This window comes from Podarcis liolepis (genome assembly GCF_965112155.1).
Source record: "Podarcis liolepis genome assembly, chromosome: 6".
Lineage (NCBI taxonomy): Eukaryota > Metazoa > Chordata > Lepidosauria > Squamata > Lacertidae > Podarcis > Podarcis liolepis.
The window spans coordinates 46,532,634-46,552,930 of NC_139559.1; the positions used below are offsets into that span (position 1 = coordinate 46,532,634).

General features: G+C 40.7%; 2 protein-coding genes and 1 long non-coding RNA gene across 11 annotated transcripts; 2 read left to right on the forward strand and 1 right to left on the reverse strand.

The window, feature by feature from the left end:
- The first annotated feature begins 2 nt into the window (after nucleotides 1-2).
- Nucleotides 3-4,276, forward strand: LOC310709554. The gene is made up of 2 exons (XR_014527576.1): nucleotides 3-2,912; nucleotides 2,946-4,276. It is a non-coding gene; the product is annotated as an uncharacterized lncRNA (long non-coding RNA).
- LOC310709552 (parathyroid hormone 4-like) lies at nucleotides 1,521-12,319 on the reverse strand. Of its 9 annotated transcripts, none has more exons than XM_083509356.1 (4): nucleotides 12,163-12,319; nucleotides 6,540-8,373; nucleotides 5,720-5,823; nucleotides 1,521-4,219 (listed from the first exon to the last, which is right to left on the reverse strand). In XM_083509356.1, the coding sequence occupies exons 3-4, from the start codon at nucleotides 5,806-5,808 to the stop codon at nucleotides 3,829-3,831; spliced, it is 480 nt and encodes a 159-aa protein (XP_083365482.1). In that variant the 5' UTR covers nucleotides 5,809-5,823; nucleotides 6,540-8,373; nucleotides 12,163-12,319; the 3' UTR covers nucleotides 1,521-3,828. The 9 variants fall into 9 exon arrangements, with proteins under 9 accessions (XP_083365482.1, XP_083365478.1, XP_083365483.1 ...); XM_083509352.1 differs by having other exon boundaries at nucleotides 6,540-8,587; XM_083509357.1 differs by lacking the exon at nucleotides 12,163-12,319 and adding an exon at nucleotides 11,562-12,132.
- A 63-nt stretch (nucleotides 12,320-12,382) lies between these two features.
- Nucleotides 12,383-18,494, forward strand: SRSF3 (serine and arginine rich splicing factor 3). The gene is made up of 6 exons (XM_083509349.1): nucleotides 12,383-12,600; nucleotides 13,332-13,539; nucleotides 14,249-14,383; nucleotides 16,410-16,448; nucleotides 17,339-17,425; nucleotides 17,634-18,494. The coding sequence occupies exons 2-6, from the start codon at nucleotides 13,334-13,336 to the stop codon at nucleotides 17,659-17,661; spliced, it is 495 nt and encodes a 164-aa protein (XP_083365475.1). The 5' UTR covers nucleotides 12,383-12,600; nucleotides 13,332-13,333; the 3' UTR covers nucleotides 17,662-18,494.
- Nucleotides 18,495-20,297: the final 1,803 nt, after the last annotated feature.

Sequence of the window (20,297 nt, forward strand, 5' to 3'; positions counted from 1 at the left end):
GCTATCGCTCTAGCGCCTCGGCGAGCGGCCCGGGAAGTTCGTGGCCGCTGCGCGCCGCTCCTTCGGCGTATGAGGAAGTCGGCAACTGTTTCCCGGGCGGCGCAAGGCGGCGGCGGCCTCCTCCTCCGCCTCGCCCTCCGCTTGCCTACGCGGAAGTAAACGCGGCACGACGGGCGTTTGCTCTCCAAGTTAGGGGAGGGAAAGGGGAGGATTGCGGGGTTTTAACGGCTTTGCTGGGAAGTATGTTGGCTTCCGCGCTTAGGATCGCACTGCGCGGGTGTTTTGGACGGTCACCGTCGAGCCTGGGCTTACGCACGTTTATTCAGAAGGGGGAAAAAAATCTCTGTTTTAAGGACACTCCACCCACAGAGCTCACAGTTAGGGATGAATCGACGCTTTCATATGTGGAAAGCAGGTCAGGAAGGTTCGTTGGTTCCTCAGGGTGTTTTTCCACAATCCCAAATCCACATAAAGATTGTATTAATTTCAAAAGATCCGAGTTCTTATGCTGTCTTTTCAAGAGACAGGAACCTGCCTTGTTCCTGATCATTGTACAGTTCTTGCATTTGGCTTTTCCCTGCTTTTCCAGACATTGGAACTGCACAATTAGGGAAATAGTGATGCTCACTAGTTTTATCAGATCACACCAAAAACGTTTGCTTTTATTGCTTGTATTGTGGCACTGTAAAAACACCATATGCCAGGTTTATTCGGCATACACCTTTGTGGACTAGAGCCCACTTTGTCAGACGCCTATGCCAAAATAAATCTGTACGTAAAGTGCCAAGGGACTTGTTTTTCCTGCAAGAGGCTAGCCTGGCCACCTCTGTTGAATTTTTTAAAAAAACATGAAGTTCTTTAAAAAGCAAAGGGCAGTATTTTACTTCATCTCTCTCTTTGTTCTGATGATCTATCTTCTGAGACAGACACTTGAGGGAAGGACTATAGACAATGGAAGGATTTATGCAACTAATAGAAGACTGGATAAATACCATAAACCGTACTCTGTGTCTACTAACCCTATGAAGAACCTCTGGTCCCTACTCGTTAATATCCATGAATTGATGCCCTAAAGACTGAATTTTAAAATAAGCAACCATCACTTTGTGGTTAAGTGAGGTGTGTATATTTGAGACTGCTGTTGCACATGCACAGTTGACAGCTGCATGAATAGGAGTTACAGGAAGCTGCAGGCATGGGAAACCAAACAGGTACTGTAATATGCATAGAGTGAAGACACCCCTGCCCCTTCTCGGATGTAAATGTGTAAAAGTGACTTGAAGGGGAGCGGGGAGAACAAATTTGCTGTGTTTTAAGCTGCTAATCTGTATATAGCCTCAAATGAAAATTCCAATTCTACTTTTAAATCCACTTACAGGATAATATTATAACTCAGATGAACAGTGACAGCAAATTGTACATAGCTGTGGAAGTCCCTGTTGTTGCCAACATAGCTATCCAGTGTTTTTTTCATTTTAATGGCATTTAATATCTTTTCCATTTTCTTCAAAAATGCATAGCTATTAGCAAAATATAATCTTGCTTTATTTTATTTAGATTTCCAGCATTAATGATGTGCAACATTTTGATAAATTTCATGCAAAAAACATGTATCTTAATGCGTTCCATAACACTGAGGATGGACAGTTTGTTTAAAATGGATCACTGTAAAATATGATCTATCAACATTGTATTATTATCAAAAGATTATTTTAAGACAGCTTAAGCATTATATTTAAAGTAACTGAGACCTTGAATATTTTCGGTGACCCGAATAACAAAGCTATAGCAATACTACATATGTATTTTAGCATTTGTACATATTGTTTAACATATTATTATTAAATATGAAGGACAAAATGTGTTCTTGCCATTTATTACTCCTTTGGAATGCGCAAAGGTGGCTTTGTATAACATCTCAGCCCTGCACTTGTTGGCTTGGGAATATTCAATGGGACTTATTTGCTAATAATTGTATTTAGAATTCTGCATTCAGAATTTTGTATGTGTTTTCCCCAAACTAGTTTAGATCTGAAATATGGCATTAGAAACTAAGAAACCAGTCTCCTTGCTCATGACAAAAATGGTATGTGAAGGCCAGATCCAGCCTCTACTTATGATAGCCTTCAGAGATTTTCCAGGGGGAAGTTGAGATATAAAATACAAATGTATTTGCAAAAGAAAAAAACAAGCAAGAAAGAAAAAACAAACTTGTCCCACATTAAGTAATAAGACGCTCAGGCAGAGTCCCCCAAAACAAAATCTGCAAGGTGGTTTAGTATCTGGTGCCTGGACAACCAAAATCTAACCAGTCTGTTATTTGCTCATGGCCAAACGTTGATTATACACTGAATGTCAGTGGTGTACAACAGAACTTCATGTTGTGCATCAGTAAGAGCCCATTTTAAATTGTTACATTCACCATCTGTGTAATATGGTTTCTGTGTTGTATTCTGGTAGAGTAAATTAACAGCATTGTCTCTGAAAGTTGACCCCTATAATTACCTACTTTCCTAGGATTAGGAGAAACCTGGATGCAGGGCTGTTAAGAGACTTCCCGGGAAGCTGTATTTAACCCGCTTTTGATGCCAATTGCATTACCAACACTTGTGTGGAACCTAACAGAACAATCAACATTTAGTTCTCACACATCACAGTGTTTTAGGTTTAAGGTACGCAATCTGCACCTCTTATCTATCATTGAATTGTAGAGTTGAAAGAGACCATGAGGGTCATCTAGTCTAACCCCCTGCAATGCAGGAATATTTTGCCCAATGTGGGGCTCGAACCCACGACCCTGAGATTAAGAGTCTGATGCCCTCCTGACTGAGCCCAATAGACTTTGGAACTCTTCTGACAAAACCTTTTCATCCCTCTGGAAAGTGGGAACCCTCAGCATACTTCTTCCAGAGGTATGTAGTATCTGAAATATTTTGTTCAAGCAGCTAACCAGTTACTTGCAATGGTTGCTTCAATTCCACATCTTCAGAGTTGCAGCAGAATGTTTTTACATTTGAAAATATGTATATTTGGGCTTTTCTACTAAGTGTTCTAATCAGCTAGATGTGGGTGATAGGCTGAGGCATTATTCTGGATGACTTGATTCCTTTTGAAAACCTTAAGTACGTCATAATTGCTGCAGCCTCATCCAATGCATGTTTACTCAAAAGTAAGTCCCATGGTGTTCAATGGGTCTTATTCTTGTTTGCCTAAGATTCCAATCTTACTGTAAGACGTATTCTTTCTGCAGTAAGGAGACAACATTAATATGCTCAAAGAACCAGGGGTTCATATTTAGAAGTATGCATTTTTACATGAAAAAAATGTATTATAGAGCATTTGAATTTGCTTTCCAGCCTAGGTGTTTTCTCAGCCATGTGCTTTATTATAACTTAAACCCACATTGCTAAAGGGGAACAGGCACAAAAGACCTCAAGTAATTATATAGGTGGTGGAAGCAGGAAATGAGTAGAAGGGACAAAGAGTGAATACTTTCCATGTACCCCAGCAGAATCTGCATGCACAAATACCTCAATAATATTGTTCAACAAATGCAAAGGAGTGAAGTAGCAATAATAATATATAGCCCCTGGCAATATTGCTAACAGTTATAAAATATTTGTGCTATCTAGAAGGGAAATTTTTAAGCCCTGCACATTCCTGTTTAATAATCGGAATAAGGGGGAAATGTTCTGGCCTTTCAACAATGCAAAGGAGTAGTAAATGGCACAAACGCACATTTTCTTTGTTAATCAACTTTTCTTTTGATCTCCCTCAGTGTATATATCTCAAGTAGCAGATGGACTGCAATAGGTTCGGTCAGGAAATCTATGTCTGGGTGCTGAGATTTCTTTTGCCATCTTGATCTCCACCTTGAAATATGTCAGAAAGGTCTTGCCGGTCCTGATTACCCTTTATATTCTTTAGATACTGCAACACATTTGTTTTCCTGAGGACAGCAACAGGCTCTTCCTTCTCCAGCAATCCCAGCAGCAGTTGCTTCATCATTTCTAGAGACTCTTCTCTGCCAGTTCCATCAGAGAGATCGGAGAGGTCTTGGTTCTTTGGTGAGGTCCACACAATGTGTGCCTGCGGGATGTCCCTGCCCACGGCTGTGTGCACTCCTCCCATAGCTTGGTGGAGCCAAATCAGTCGGTTTAACTCTTCACGGAGATTTCCTTTGTTATGCAAGAACTGGAATTCTGCCACTCCTCTCTTACTGAAATGTGAAAAAGCCAGTACTGTGCTTGAGAAGCAGAAACACATTCACAATAAAGCAAGAAAACATTTCAAGTATATTAGTTAAAGATGAGGAAACCAAGATCACTAAGGGATTGTGTCCAATCTTGTTGAACTATCTGGTGCCATGTAAGTGCTTGCAAAAGTAGTGTGTGGTATTCCTGGGGTCTGAACCAGTGCCGACCACTTCAGACGTTTGACATCTGCATTCATTGTTTTCTTTGTAGAATTGGACTGATCAATGCAAAGTTGACAGTCCCCAAAGCTATGCAAGTCATTGTCCCACAGCTCCTCATCTGCCTTTATTTGTAATTTTTTAAGGCTGGAATCCTATAAACACTACCTCAGAATAAGTTCCATTGAACTCAGCAGGGCTTCCTTCTAAGTAGGCGTATAGGATTGGACTGTAAGGCTACAGTTCTATGCATGCTTGTTTTGGAATATGTTCCACTGAATTCAATGGAATTGATTTTTTTCATGTCTGAATTTGTACAGATGTTTCTTATTTCCCTATCTCTTGCTAAGAAATCTTTTCATGGCTACCCTTTAGCAAATATTAAATGAGTGTTCAGTGTTGAACTTGGAGTTTTGTTTCAAACTGGGAAACCTAAAATTCAGTAAAGGTTAGTTACTGATAGATGCACAACCAACTTTAGCCGAATATATGAAAAGACAGATTACTGTACAAGCATATTAGCATTGTCACTGTTCACATGGCCTTTTCAGGTTCTTGCATTATAGTTTCTATCCAGCGACTTTTTTGCTGTGTAAAGTGAAGGTGGCATAGCTAGCTATTATTCACAAAACCTGTCTGTTCATTATAGTACCATTGATCAAAGAGAGCCCACTGAGGGCCATACTTGGGAAGCTTCCATTTTTAAATAAGCCGCAGTTCCTCTTTATGCCCAGACTGGAGAGATTGTAGCAAGAGGTACTAACCTTATGACCAGCAGACCATGTGAGCCTGAGGTTCATGTGGGCTCACTCATGTGGTGAGCAACTGGTTTCCCATTATGTCTAAACCAGGCTAATATATGTGAACAGGACAGACATGTGAATAAAACATTTAGCTGTCTTCATTGTTTCTGATTTAGCTATGGATTTGTGCTTTGATGTGTTAAAAGAGGTAGCTCTCTCGCCCTTATCACCACTATCTAGGAATGAACAGAAGATCACTTTATAGTTTTCAGAACCATCTTGGAAAGCTCTAACAACAAGAAGACTTTGCCCTTTCCCTTTGCTATCTTATGACTTTCAGTACAGGACAATCTTGTTTTTAAAGAAAAATCATTTTAAAAATTACAAACGATGCTAAACATATGTTTGCACAGTGATCTTCAGAAAAATACATTATATTGTAAAGATTTACTGCAATGTTATCATTTTGCATCCAAAAGTCAACACAGTAAAAAAACAAAACCCCAAAACCCATCATAGTAAAATAAAGCTTATCAAAAATTTAACTAAAAAATATTCTTACGTTTTTGTTTCTTGACATGTTGCAAACCAAACAAGAAAAAAAATGGACAAAAATGTTACCATCTGTAGATATCTTTGGGACAAAAGCATCTTCTGTCTTGTAAACTATTAAACAAGATGAAATAAGATGGACATTGAAATGCAACTTGCAGCTATAACATATTCCACTTAAATAATGGATAGTAAAATTAAACCATAGTGACAGATAGTAAGTATTGGCCTGAAATATATAATTTTTAAAAAAATATTATTCTTTGCGTTTTCATATTTACTGTGACGACAAAAGCCAAATAATTTCGTAGTGTATTTTATTTGTATATTAGGACACAAAAGGTTTTAATTTGAAACAGTAGGAAACCATCTTTTAAATATATATTCCAAATATTCCTGTCATAAATATATTACTGCAATCTTCACTCAGGTTAGTAGAGCCTATGAAAATCAATAGCATAATATGTATATAAAATTGTTTACTTTTGGAGGGAACAAAACAAATATTCTGATCTGAACCAGAACTGGTTTTCTAGAAATATGTGAATACACAAAATACATCCTGAATGGCACAAGCCATTGGTTCAATTTTTCCAGTACTGTAATCACTTATTGACAGATTTTGTCAATAATATATTTGAGATATATTTGTATAGCTACATATAACCGACAATATCTTAATTAAATATTAGTTGAAAGAAAATATTTAACACTGCAACCCTATACATGTCTACTCAGAAATAAGTTCAATGGGGCTTATGTTCTGGTAAGGGTATATAGAGTTTTAAGCCCAACAGGTTAAAAATAGCAGTGTAATGTAGAGTACTTACTATTTCTTCTTGTATTGGAGTATGGTAAAGTTGATTTGTGGAGTCTTACTTGTTGCTAGCAGATCTCTAGTGAGCCTCCTCCTGCAATGACAGTGTGCGCCTTCCTAGCTTCTTTTATAGTTCAGTAGCTGCACTTAACAATAGGATGAGCTGCGCATCATATTCTATGACTAAGATCTTTTCCTCCTTGTATAAATGAAAGATGTGCTTCTCCCAGAGACAATCACCCTTGGACAATAAAGTTTACTATTTGGCTAGTGATTAAGACACTGGGACCTCCTGTTTTTGAAATGTCTCTCATCCTGTCATTTTCATAGGATCGTAAAATCATGCTATGGAGGTTGGGATCAATAGCAAGGCTGAAGAATTGGAGACTTTTTATCACTGGGGAACTTATTCCAGCCATTACTTGCTGGATAACTTTTGATATAATTTCTGGATCAGCACCACATTTTTAAGGAAAGAATCAGCTTGATTTTTATAGAAGGCAGCTGGAGAAGTGGAGAACTGAGCATATGAACAAGGCAAGAAGGAATCTTCCTCTTCTTGACATGTTATTGTCAGATTTTGAATTGGACCAGGATTTACAATGGTTTCATGGTCACAATATGCCTTCAGTGCCAGGGCTCAGCCTGGAAATTTGAAGTGGGATATTAATATATTCAACTAAAAATGGAGAAGCATAAATAAAACTTCTTGCTCAGTAGAAATTAAAGACATACTTCACACAACCCACCCCAAATTTTGGGTTGATGTTTATCAGTCTTGGTTGAACTATGGCAGCCTCAATGGCAAACAAATATTCAGGATGCTCCCAGTGAAGTCTCCTGCATCCACCCAGTGTCACCAACAGTAACTTGCAAACTGACCCATAATATCTCTCTGGCGTAACGGGATGGGGCTTTGCTATTATACATGCAACACTTTCCCCAGATGCTGCATAAGCCGATGTCACTGCCCATCCACAGATCAGAAATGTGTGGAGATGGGGCATAGCTGGAGTCAGAAGATGCAGGGCTGTGAGGGCTCACGTAAATACTTTCCCAGCGGTGCTATCTTGGCAGGCCTGCTCTTCTTTGAGCTTTGATATAAGGCAGCAACCTGATATTCTGAACATCAGAACTGATCTTACATATGTGCCTCTCAGTCTTGCACAGAAAAAGAATTCTGCTGCCTTCATCTATTGTTTATTTGACGTTCTCAGTTTTCCTTCTTTATAGTTGTTTGTCTAGTGCAGGCATCCCCAAATTTGGCCCTCCAGATGTTTTGGGACTACAATTTCCATCATCCCTGACCACTGGTATTGTTAGCTAGGGATGATGGGAGTTGTAGTCCCAAAAACATCTGGAGGGCCGAGTTTGGGGATGCCTGGTCTAGTGGATTCTAGGCTCAAAGCAGCACCTTCAGAGCTCCCCAAACCCCTCATTCCTCCCATCACAGGGTTCTCTTCATAGATAAATAAATCACAGCTCTATTTCCCCTTGGTTCCTGTCCCCTTGCCCCAACCCCCACTGCACTGCCAGGTAAATGAGTCTGCTTCTTTTCCCAGTACAGTACCCTTTCAGAGCAAGTTCCTGTTCCTGAAGCTTTTAAGCCCACGTCAGTCTCTTCTCTGTGGTAAAGGTGAGTTTCTCTGGGTGCATCTGAGGCCTGTCCCTCCTCTGCTGGCTGCTTTCCCCCTCTATAGTCCAGTGGTGAAGGCAACAGCATATGCATGGCACAGCCACTTGCGGCCGGCACAAGTTCACTTCCATTTAGGCCAGAGTCAGCAGAGAGTGGACATCACCAGCAGCCACTTGCAGTATTGCCTCTCAGATTTGGATTTCCAAGGCACCTTTCAAGAATTACGGCACAAATAAAATAAGACAATAGAAATGCAGAGCAAATACCGGTAATATAATACCAGCAGCTAAGCGAGCCTGAACAGAGCCAGTACCTCACAACCTGGACTTCTGCTGACACAACAGGATTTCCTCTGTGCCTGCCCACTGCCCATCTACTCAATGATTCCCAAAGTGTCCAACACAGATTCTGGGAATTTGCAGGAGCTGAAAGGTGAGGGTGAGAGGACAGGAAAGCATGGGTGAAAGCCCATTTTGATAGCCTATGGACACCATTGAATGTCATATATATTTTCTATGCAGTCATATTGGTATAGCTGTTTGTGCCTCATTGCAGCTACAGTTAAATGTAGGTTTTCATGATGTTAATAACATAAAAAGTAGTAGCCAAATACCAATGTACAGACCTAACTGGTTCTGCCTTGTACCATCTGGGGCTAGAATTGTTTATTTTGAGCCATTGTGTTCATCAGCTAATCACTACAGGCTTCTAGCTTTGTAACAACTCTGTTCCTGGCGTAAGAGCCATTTATTGAAAAGGTCAAAACTTGTAACCAATTAAAGATTTAAATTGAGGTTGCTAAATTGGTTGCTAAACTCTTGTGATCTCTTTTTAGTTTCCAGGACACCCAAAAAGTTAACGTAAATGATGTGTCTGCCACAGCAGAGCTTTCTAGTTACGTGTTTCCAGGCTAATAAGCACTAGCCATAGCCAAGTCTAAAACATCTGATCTTTATAGCCACCTTTATGTAATTGAGGGGCAACTACCATTATCATAAGAACTATGATTCCATTTGTCTGAGCAAGTGAATGTCAGCCAGAGAAATTGAAAGATGCTCATTGAATGACAACTTAAAGCATTCTATCATAGACAAAGTGTGCTGCCATGGCTACTCAATTCCACTACCCTTGGGAAGTTGCATTATAGGAAATATCTCAGCAGCTCTACTTTTAGAGAATGGGTGTTGCATCCAGCAGCATTTTTAACTCCCGCAGTAGTAGTTATGGAAGCTTCAAACTGTGCTGGCCTTCACTGAATAATACAGTTACCAGATGGTTACAAGCTGGCTTCCAGTACTGGGTTCAAGAGTATCCCAGGATTGGATAAAAGTGTCTAAAGATGTGGAGCATATTGCAGGACAAAAAAATCCATGCTAAATCCTAAACCTGCCCTCCATTTTTATCTTTGAAGACTCCATAAAGATGTGATTATATGAACTGTGGCTAAATCCACCACAGAAAAGCTGTAGAGGATTTTGAAAGCAAACATTAAGTTGGACTGGCAGCAGCAGCTCTGGAACTTGTGTGGCTTTGAATGAGAAACTGGCCCATTATGTGTTGGCATATCAAAATAATTAGACAATTTCTATGCTATGCACATCAACTTTATTAAATAGTTACCAAAGAACATGAGCTTTGGCCTCTGGCAATGTAAGGGAACTTGTAGCAAGATATTATGGTTTGATATAACGTACGTAATCAATGATTCAGGTAATGTAGCCATGTTGGTCTGTCGTAATAAATAACAATGATGAAAGATTAAAAAAAATATATTGAAAGATGTTCCGCAGCACCTTAAAAACCAACTAAGTATACGCTTTCTAGGTATGAGCTTTTACGTAATCAGTGTTTTCTTATTTTTGAAATGGTATGTATATTTCTCTAAATTGTTGATGCTTTTCTTTCAAATAAATAAAATGCCTCCCTTTCTCTACCAAATGTTTTGCATTTGATGTACATTTCAATGACCAGGTGCTTACCCAAGTTTCAGTTTCCTTGGAATGAGGGACAGCAGAGACTATGGTGTCTTTAGGATCAATGGTTTATTTACATATATACAACGTGGCGTGCCTGGAGTGCTCTGGTCCATGGGGTCACAAAGAGTCGGACACGACTAAACAACTAAACAATAACAAAGCAACAACCTGTGCCTGAGACAGAAATCAGGCATAGCTCTGTCTTCCAGCTTCTAGTTTACATCACTCAACTCTCAATTCTCGCTTTTGTCTTTCCGACAAAGGGAGTGGAGGACCCACGTATTTGTTATCTGGCACAGAACCACTTCCTTTGTTACCTAATGGCCCATAGTTAGAGAGCCATTACCTCACCAGGAACCTAACCTGGCTATTCCAGAAATTGAATCAATGCTGGAGCCAGGAATTAGAAGGAAGTTCAGGCATACAACCTACCCCACCTAACTCATAAAATTATATTAAGAGCATGTGACATGTGACATGTCCAGCTTTTTACATAGCATTCATGCGAAACACAAAACTAGTTGCCTCTATATGTCTGATATCTTTATAGGCCTTGTGGCCTTCTGGGGTTTTAACTTAGAATAACTTCAGACTACTCTACAACAGAAAGCACTCCTGTGTGGGTGACAAAATAGAGGAGCTATGGATTATTCGGATAGAAAAGTGGGGGGAAATAGTTAGGCTTTTATCTCCAGAAAAGCAAACAGGTTTCTTTGCTTGCCACTAGGTGGCAGACCGACAGGGTCACACATACTACAATGCGATCTTCCAAATGTAAGGATTCACAAAAGTGTACTTTTAGAAGTATAAGTCCCAAAGAGGAGGAAGAAGAGGTCACACAACAGAACACTCACATGGAAATAGGATATTTCTTTCACCACATGGCAGTAAACCTACAGAAAGGACCCTGTTTAAGACGCTCAGGGAATATTATTATTTTTTTGCCAAGCAATCCAGAGAGATTAGGAGGACACACGAAAAGGGGAACCACAGCTACACACTATCACACACTGCTAGGATATTCCCACAGTGGTGCCCTACACAGGACTCAGGGTTGGGAAACGTGGGATTTTGAGCCCCACTGAGGGAAAATTGCTTCACTCATCTTTTGCATACCTGGCCAAAAACTGTCAGATTACTGGGGTGCCAACTTGAATGAAATATTTGGGGACCTAGGTAAGCCCTTCCCCACATAATTAATCACATGGGGCACACCCACACTATTTGAAGGGCAATGCCCATCAACTTTCTGCGGGGGTGGTGCCCCCGAAATATTCTCTTGGGGGGGCAAAGGGACCTCGGCCCCTAGGAGTTGGCAGGTAGCATCCCAAAACACTTTGCCCTCATCACCTCTCCGCACAACTTGCCAGCCAACGGACTGCCTCATCTGTCACAGGAGGGGCAATAACCATCCCACACTTGCCTTTAGGGCCTGCATCCCACCTAACCGAACACAGAATGGAGGTACCACTCGCTCCGACAGCATCCGATTCCTTGTCCTTATTCTGAATCCAGCTGAAGCCAGATCAGGTGTGGGAACGGGGTCCTTATCTAGCAACCCCTCTAGGAACAAAGTCACAGCACATTTGGCAAAATTATAGCCTTTTTCGTACAGCACCTGGGATGGGCAACACCTATGCAAAGGGAAAACATAGCTCTTCGGAAACAAGCCCCACTTTGTAAATCGTTAGAAAAGAATCAGAACTGAGGCAGCCTTAAATTCCCGTTTAAGGATTAATGGCGAGGCGGGTTCCCTCCACAATCCAGTGCGGGTTCAGGTTAAAGCTGAAGCGAGAGATGCCGCGCTTCTAAAATAGGGACGCCCTTTAATACAAAGAGCTCATCCGGGAAATTTGAAAAGCGGTTGCGTCGAAGTGGAAATGGAGCAGTTGAGCGAAACTCCACCGGCCTTTAGTAAATACTGGGACACCTCCCGCCCCACACGTTTCCACCATAAGCCCTGAGCCTCCGTGAGGCACTGTCGGCCCCGCCCCGCCCATCTTTCCCCCCCCTCCCCGTCCCACCTATTCTCTGGTTGCCACGGTGACAGTGGCCCGGCCTACTGGGCAATAGGAGCAGGCACTACTAAGCGAACAAGAAGCGTCAGGAAGGATCGCTCCTTGAGGCGGAGCCATCTCTCTGAGAAAGGGGGTAGGGCGCAAGGAACCGTCGATCACCAGAGAAGCGACGTGCAATTGGTGAGAATCCTGGTCACGTGCTAGATGGGCAGGACGTATATAAACTCGGGGTGTGTAGGAGCCTTCCGCCATTTTGTCCAGTGCGACGAAGTGGGAGAGGCGGCGGAATCGAGTCTTGGCGGGAAAACGGGCGACGCAGCGATCGAGCTCGGTGGCTGAGGGGCGAGAAGCGAGGGAGACTGCGGAGCCGACCGAAAATTAATAATCATAAAACCGTGTAGCGGTTACTCGCGAGAGTCGGTCACACTCCTGGCCCGGCAGCCGGTGAGGGAGGGGCTTGGTCGGGATGGAAGGCCTCGCGGTTGCGGCAGCGGACAAAGAGCCGCCGCCATTTTGTGTGGTTGAAGTAACGTCAGGTCTCCCGCCGGGATGTTGGTCCCGGGGAGGAGATGAAAGGGGAGGCGGACTGCTTGAGCGTGAGGGGCGGCGTGGTGGGTATTATATTCGCAAGCTCGAGTCGAACCGACGGAGAATTGTGAGGCCGGAGGCCGCTACGATGGGCGGGAAACCTCTCAGTAGTAGGCGCGCCAGTTACCAAGCCGTAAGAAGCCCTTTTCGCCTCCTCGTGAGCGAGGAGCCTGAGGCCCAGCTCAAATCACCACAGGCTGCCTTGAAGGAGACCTGCTTTGGGGATCTAAACACAACACGCCCTTCCAAAACCAGTTGTCAGCCCCTGGATGCCCTGAAATGGGGGAAGGATCGACAACTTTCTTATATCGAGGTCTCCTTAATTTTGACTTCGCTTTTGTGTTTCAAGGGCCTGGAGTATGGGTCTTCAATATAATATGATTAGTACCTTGGAACAATGAATTATATTTCTAAAGTAGATTATAAGATGGACTTAAATGTATGAATAGTTATGCGTTGTAAGTCAAATCATCTGCACTGTATTTTCAAAATCATGAGCCTGTTTCAAATACCTTATAACCCAAAAGGTTCCCTAACTAATAAATATGAACAGAAGGCAAACCAGTTTTTCCTTGCATGTCTTCCAGAGATGCATCGTGATTCGTGTCCACTGGACTGCAAGGTTTATGTAGGTAACCTTGGGAACAATGGCAACAAAACTGAATTGGAGCGAGCTTTTGGCTACTATGGACCACTACGTAGTGTGTGGGTTGCTAGGAATCCCCCTGGTTTTGCTTTTGTTGAATTTGAAGACCCACGTGATGCTGCTGATGCAGTCAGAGAACTAGATGGGAGGTAAAAATTCACTTACATTTGGGTTGAGCTTGTGTGTATACTCTGATCTATTAATGTAATATGCTGCTTTGATTGAAAAGAAAATTGGTCACAAATAGCCTGGCTTCTGTATTTGGAGATCCAAAAGAAATAGAACTGATTTTCTGTGGGGGCTAGTGGGGCTGGGAAGTAATTCTTACTAACAGTCTGTTAAATTTGTGTGAAATGTAATCTTTTGCTTGTGTTAGAAGAGTTTATTTTGAGTACAGTTAAAACATGTTGCATATTATTCCTGAGCTTCTAGATTTTGCACAGCTACCAAGTTTTGGAAACACTGGTTGTGAGCTCTTGTGATTCTGAGTGCCCTGTTTCAAACATGTAATTTTTTTTTAAATGGAAATATGCTTAACGTTGCAGGCTCTTAATGGCTCAGACTGTAGCTGAATTTCACTCATGTTGATTTAAAAACATTTTTATTTTGACATCTATAATAGCTGAAGCTGAATATGCGTTCTATATGATCAAAACAATCTTAAGTGCTGGCTGCTTCTTAGGAGTGAAATACTGGTCCCCAGTCTAATTTTCAGTTAAACAAAACAAAATTAGACTGACTTGGTATGGTTTTGTGTTGAAGTTTAAATAACTAGGGAAATACAGGGGCACTAGTTGAAGTGTCTGGCTTAGTTTTATTAGGCTGTTAGAACTAACAACCCTTCCCTTTTTCTCTTAGAACACTTTGTGGGTGTCGTGTCAGGGTGGAACTCTCCAATGGTGAAAAACGTAGTCGGAACCGTGGTCCACCTCCCTCATGGGGTAGACGTCCTCGAGATGACTATCGCAGGAGAAGTCCTCCACCTCGCCGCAGGTATTTAGGAGCAAAGAACTTGTATAGTAATGTTTGGCAGTATTACCATTTGTCATAATAGACTTTTTAAAAAATATATATGCTTGTCTATACCTACCCAGACACAGAATTTTAAAGCATTGAATATGTGTTAGGGGATACATTGTGTTGAACACTGACTTTTATCCTTAGGTGTCTATACCAGTTGATAGTGCCCTCTAACATGGATTATCATCTTTCCTTCTGAAGTCTGTTCATCTTCTAGTCACTTTCTTTTTCTTCCCAGTACTCCAACTTGGGTTTTTTTTTGCTTTTCTTTACACCATTGTTGTAAACATTGCATACAACAGCTTGGCTTTTTCACCCACTTGAGATTTTTCCACTTTAGCACAATGATGCCAGGCAGGCAACTGTTTTTAAAATGGTGAAGCAATGAACAGTTGCTTAGCTAAATCTGAAAATAGTAAATCTGTTGAAATATGACCAACTTTTGAGTTATGCAGGAATAAATTTCAAAATAAAGCAGGTTTTTACAAGTAATGCATTCTCTGACCCTGACAGATTGGTTGGGTGTTTATTAGTCGTACTTAAGGTCTTTATATCTGCAAGGGCTGATTTTAGCCTGTTTCAGGTAAATGAAGTCCATACAAGATAAGAGAGTGAAATCTGTTCCCTTTCACTGTAGAACACAATAGGAGTATTTGTTAGCTAATAGATGGTTGTACTGATGGCTTGTTTTTCATTTTTTTATGCTTTTTTTGGTCCATCTATTAATAAAAATGAACCCGTTACAGAGTCACCATCATGTCTCTTCTCACCACCCTCTGAGTCTGCATTAGCCAGTCAACTAGCCCTTTCAGCGTCATGTGACCAGCGCGCCCCATTCAGCTTGGCTGGTGTCGTTTCACATGACCCAGGCATGGCCAGTCGTCAGGTTGCACCGCCCTTTGGTTCCCGAGCATGCTGTTTTCTCTCAGCCTTCTCTCCAACCTTAACCAAATCGGCAGCAGCCACCTCGACCGCCCACACATTCCCGGCCAATCAGCTCAGCTGTTTATTTACCAAATGTCTTCACAACAACTACAGCAGCAGCCTTCGGCTAACAAAAAAGCAGGAAAAATCCACAACACCCCCTTCGCCAACCAACTAAATACAACGCAACATCTGGCAAAACCTTTTCAGCAAATTCTTCTTGGCAGTCAGTCCGGCAGCCTCACCTCACCATTTCTAGCTTGTTGAAACCAAAAACTAGTAAGTTTTTCCTGCTTATACAGTTTACTGCTGGTAAAAATAAGGAGTAAGCGGCTTATAAGTAATTACTTTTTCTCAATCAAAGGCTGGCTGTGCATAATTTCGTGGTAACATACATATGTTGCTTGAATAAAACTTTTAAGGGTGTTAAGGAAACTTAATATAAGAAACTAAACTGCAGTATATTTGCATGCGAGATGGCAAACTACATTTAATTGCTAACTTAGTTCTTCCTTGCAAAAATCTGCCAACTCCTTTCACCTTTAAACTGTTTTACTAACAGTTTTCGGAACAATTACTTTTGGGATAAACTGGGCAAACTAAGGTTCTTTAGACTAAACACACTATGACATTTTAATTTTTTACATTCACAAATATGCAGTTCTAATGGTGTTTAATGGCTTTGTCACGGTGTGCATTAGTCTTTCACTTGGTACCTTGTGTCCTGTTGCGGACTTTTACCTTGCATGGGTTCCAAAATACTGGTTTATACCAATTTTGGGACTACTTGTGGGACATTAGTATAGTGTTCTAGGCAGTGGATTTAGTTGAGATGGAAGTGCTGCATTGGACAGGTTTGCTTATGACATGGTGTTAGTTAAAGCAAACTCATGGTTGGAAGCGTGCTGATCACACTGAGTTTTTAATGCCTGAATCTTTCCATTTTGCTGGACGATGAGTGCCATGTTATTTGGCACATTCACTGGGCCCAACAGTGACTTGACAAGTTGGGAATTGCCTCGCCCCACTGATGTTGAATTGATGAAAATACTCACTTTTCTATTTTTGATTGTAGATCTCCACGAAGGAGAAGCTTCTCTCGTAGCCGCAGCAGGTAAACTATTGGTGCAGCATTTGGGTTGTCTAGATAATGGGTAGGCAAACTAAGACCCAGGGGCCGGATCTGGCCCAATCGCCTTCTAAATCCGGCCCACGGGCGGTCCGGGAATCCGCATGTTATTACATGAGTAGAATGTGTCTTTTTATTTAAAATGCACCTCTGGGTTATTTGTGAGGCATAGGAATTCGTTCATTTTTTATTTCCCCCCCAAAATATAGTCCACCCGTCTGCCCCCCAAAGTCTGAGGGAAAGTGGACTGGCCCCCTGGTGAAAACGTTTGCTGACCCCTGGCCTAGATAGTGCTTATAGAATAAGGGACTCCCCACCCCCTTAAACAGATGGCACTGTGGTGCAGATGGCACAGGTGTGACATTTCATAGCCCAAAGGATAGTTGAATTATACACTTGAAGTGCCATAAATCTCTGACTCCTTTGAAAGTGTACTTGGCCAGCACAGTTGTCAGTATGCTGTGTAAAATGCATGCCAAATGTGTTTATTAAAGTATAGTCTAATCTGAATTCAGCTTTAAACAATTTAAAAGTTTTTTTCTGCCATCAAATGCTGTGATAATACCTTTCGTTTTGAATCCAGTATCAATGATGAATTACATATTCTTCTAAAATGTGCCTCATAAATTAAGATTTTCAAGCATGTTTACAAGCACTGTACTAGTTAATGCATTGATACCATGTGTTGCTCAAATAGAAAGTAAAACCTGTGCACATACATTAGTATGTTATAGCCATTAATTTGCAACATATTTAAAAATATGAATTTAAGCTACAAGAAAAAGGTTATTCAAGGAGTGAGATTTGAGTATGCTGTTTTTCAAGAATTGCATGAAAAATATATTCTCTTGAAATCCTGATTATTCCTTTTATAGGTCCCTTTCTAGAGATAGAAGGAGAGAGAGATCACTGTCAAGGGAGAGAAATCATAAGCCTTCCCGTTCATTTTCCAGATCTCGTAGGTAAGAACACTTCCATAACCTTAATGTCTGAATACAGAGTTTAATTCTGTAGCATATTTACTAGAGAAATGTCATTTTCACTAGTGCACTAATTAAAAGCCTTATAATAGGTCAATTTGTCTAGTTGAAATTTCAGGTGTATGTTTAAATAATGATACTGAACTACTTCCATTGTTTGACTGAGAATCTCAATGTATATTCTCTCTAGCCGTTCCAGGTCAAATGACAGGAAATAGAACTTCAGGAACAGCAGTGTACAGGAAGTCATATTAGATCTGAAGAAAGGAGTATGTGAAAGGAGTATGTACAGAACATTGTTTTCTTTTAAGACTTCATAAGCTTGGTGCATTTTTAAAATGTTTTAGCTGTCAAATTTTGTTTTTCTTGTCTCTTGTAACAGGTGACAAATGTAACAGTTGTGAATCTGTATATGGTTCTGAGCAGGTCATATGAAGTGTAATAACTTGTTGCTTTACAATGTACCCTTAAGCATAACTTTGATTTGTATTAATGTTTAGCTAATAACCTTGCATAGACTTACCAAATAAAACCTCAAAAGCCATGCAAGTGGCAAATGTTCTTCATATAAATATTGTGTTCTGGAATCTGCAGGATCTAAACTTGAAAGGAAGTACACAACACACATGACCTTTTAATCCTGAGCATTTGCTACAATCACAAATGGGCAATCTATGCAAGGTGAGAGCAGGATTAATGGACAGGATAAAACCAATAGTAAGCAAAGGGGTTATGAAAGCCTTGTAGGAGCTATATGTTTTTGATACTGTTTTACAAGTTCTGATTTATACCAGTTTAGTCAGAACTACCTTCTACCATGTAAAAGTGTAGATTAAGTTTTGTATCTTTGTGTGGATCAGTACTTACTGCTGAAATGTGAACTGCCTAATCTGTTCATTATAGAGCAGACCAAAAGAACAGATGATTAGCTAAAAGGATTTGGGTGCATAAGGGTACATTGTAGATGCGAAATTTTCTTATTGTGCATAAGTTGTCATGTCACTGTAAACTCTTTGAGATCTTTGGATTAAAATTTTGGTTACAAATCGTTCTAAGTATTTAACTTTCGTATTTTGACATACTTTCGTTCAAATATAACATTCAGATGGACTTGTGTACAGTTTAATTCAAATCTGTTATTGTGAACAATTTGAAGCCATAATCAAATTTCACTGTGTTAATGTTTGGATAAAGAGCTATTCAGAGAACGTTCATATGTAAGTAACAGACCACACATAGTTCCTTTTAAAATACCTCTTCAAATACCTAGAGGCAATTGCCTCAGTCATCATCTATGGTAATACATGGTTATTTACTACAACACATTCACAACAAGTTACAATAATGATTGGCTTAGCATGCTGCACTCCAATGAGCATTCATTTTAGTAATGAAGCACTCAAACTTGTATACCAAAAGTGAACTTGCTATGCAGGGATTCAAGTTAAGCATAAAAATTAAGCTTTGTAATGCCGACAAAGCTTTAAATGCTCTGCATTAAAACAAATGTTGCATGCAACGTTTATCCATTGGTCTTGTGCCCAGAAAATAATTGGTCTTGTGAATTTTAGATTAAATCCATACTACTTGAAAACATTTGGTTTAATTTCATTATCTAGCCTTTTAAGGAAAATTACATGGTCATCCAAAGATTGTTAATGTTTAATATTCTATCTTAAACGGCTTCAAAAAGGGGAAATGCATGCTTCATTAAAGACTTGTCTTGCAGAGTTCCATTGTGCCTTGTCAACCTATGTGGATAAAGCATTTGTAAAAAAACAAAAAACTCACAGCAGAATGAGCTGTTGAAGTAGGTGTCTTTTTGGGGAGACAGGCTTGGAGGGGGCAATTGCGAACTAAACCCTATGAAAACAACACTCAAGACTCCACATGAGTCACTTTTATGTACTACCTTGAACCTTTGCACATGGGTCATATCACATGTAACCCAGGTATCAGAAGCCTTGCTGAAAAATGTGAAGGAGGGGATATAGTTAAAGCATGTCAAATTGCAGAGTTAGAAGTGCCTGCACTATGCCATGTAGTAAACATCCAGCTCAGTAGTTTTAGTGTGTAAGCTCCCTGTACCATAGAGGTTCTGAAACCTGTGTGAGGAGCAAGAGGGACTGCAGAGTATCAGCCCAAAAGAGTTGCACATTAAATTCTCCTGGTAAATTTATTGGTTAAAAGCCTCTGGTGGCTTCCTGATCCCCTTTTTATTCTTTGTGCAATACAAATGTTTCCTTTGCCTGGCAAGCTTGCATCTGGGTCTGGTGATGCTCATCTGTGCAGGTACCTATGATGGATGTGAATTGTGCATTCCCACTCCCACTGTGTCCAAAATACTGGTGTAAGCATACAAAGGGGGAAGAAGTCACATTCTCAAATTGGTATTGAAATTTAAGGGAGTTTGGGGTATAACGAGAGGTGCACATGTACTCTTCAATGCAGCTGTCAACATCTCATTGTCAAGGCAATTTAAGTCCACAGAGAAGTGCATCGTTCTTCACAAAATGGCAATAGTATACAAACAGCTTATTCTACTTTTAGAAGAAATTGTACCATCAAGTGATGTTTGCCTTCTCTTGCCCTAGGCACATGGGAGCAGTTGGTTTCTTTGGATATGCATCATAAAGTTGTAATAAACTAAAATTGCTATTGTGGGCTCCTACTGAGTAGCTAAGAGATACTCTCTGGCTGAAAAATGGTTACTTGACAGCCTACAGCAGTAATGTTTGCTAGTACAGTGGTGCCTCGCAAGACGAAATTAATTCGTTCCGCGAGTTTTGTCGTCTTGCGATTTTTTTCGTCTTGCGAAGCACGGTGTCGGGAAAGTTTTGGAAAAGCTTCAAAA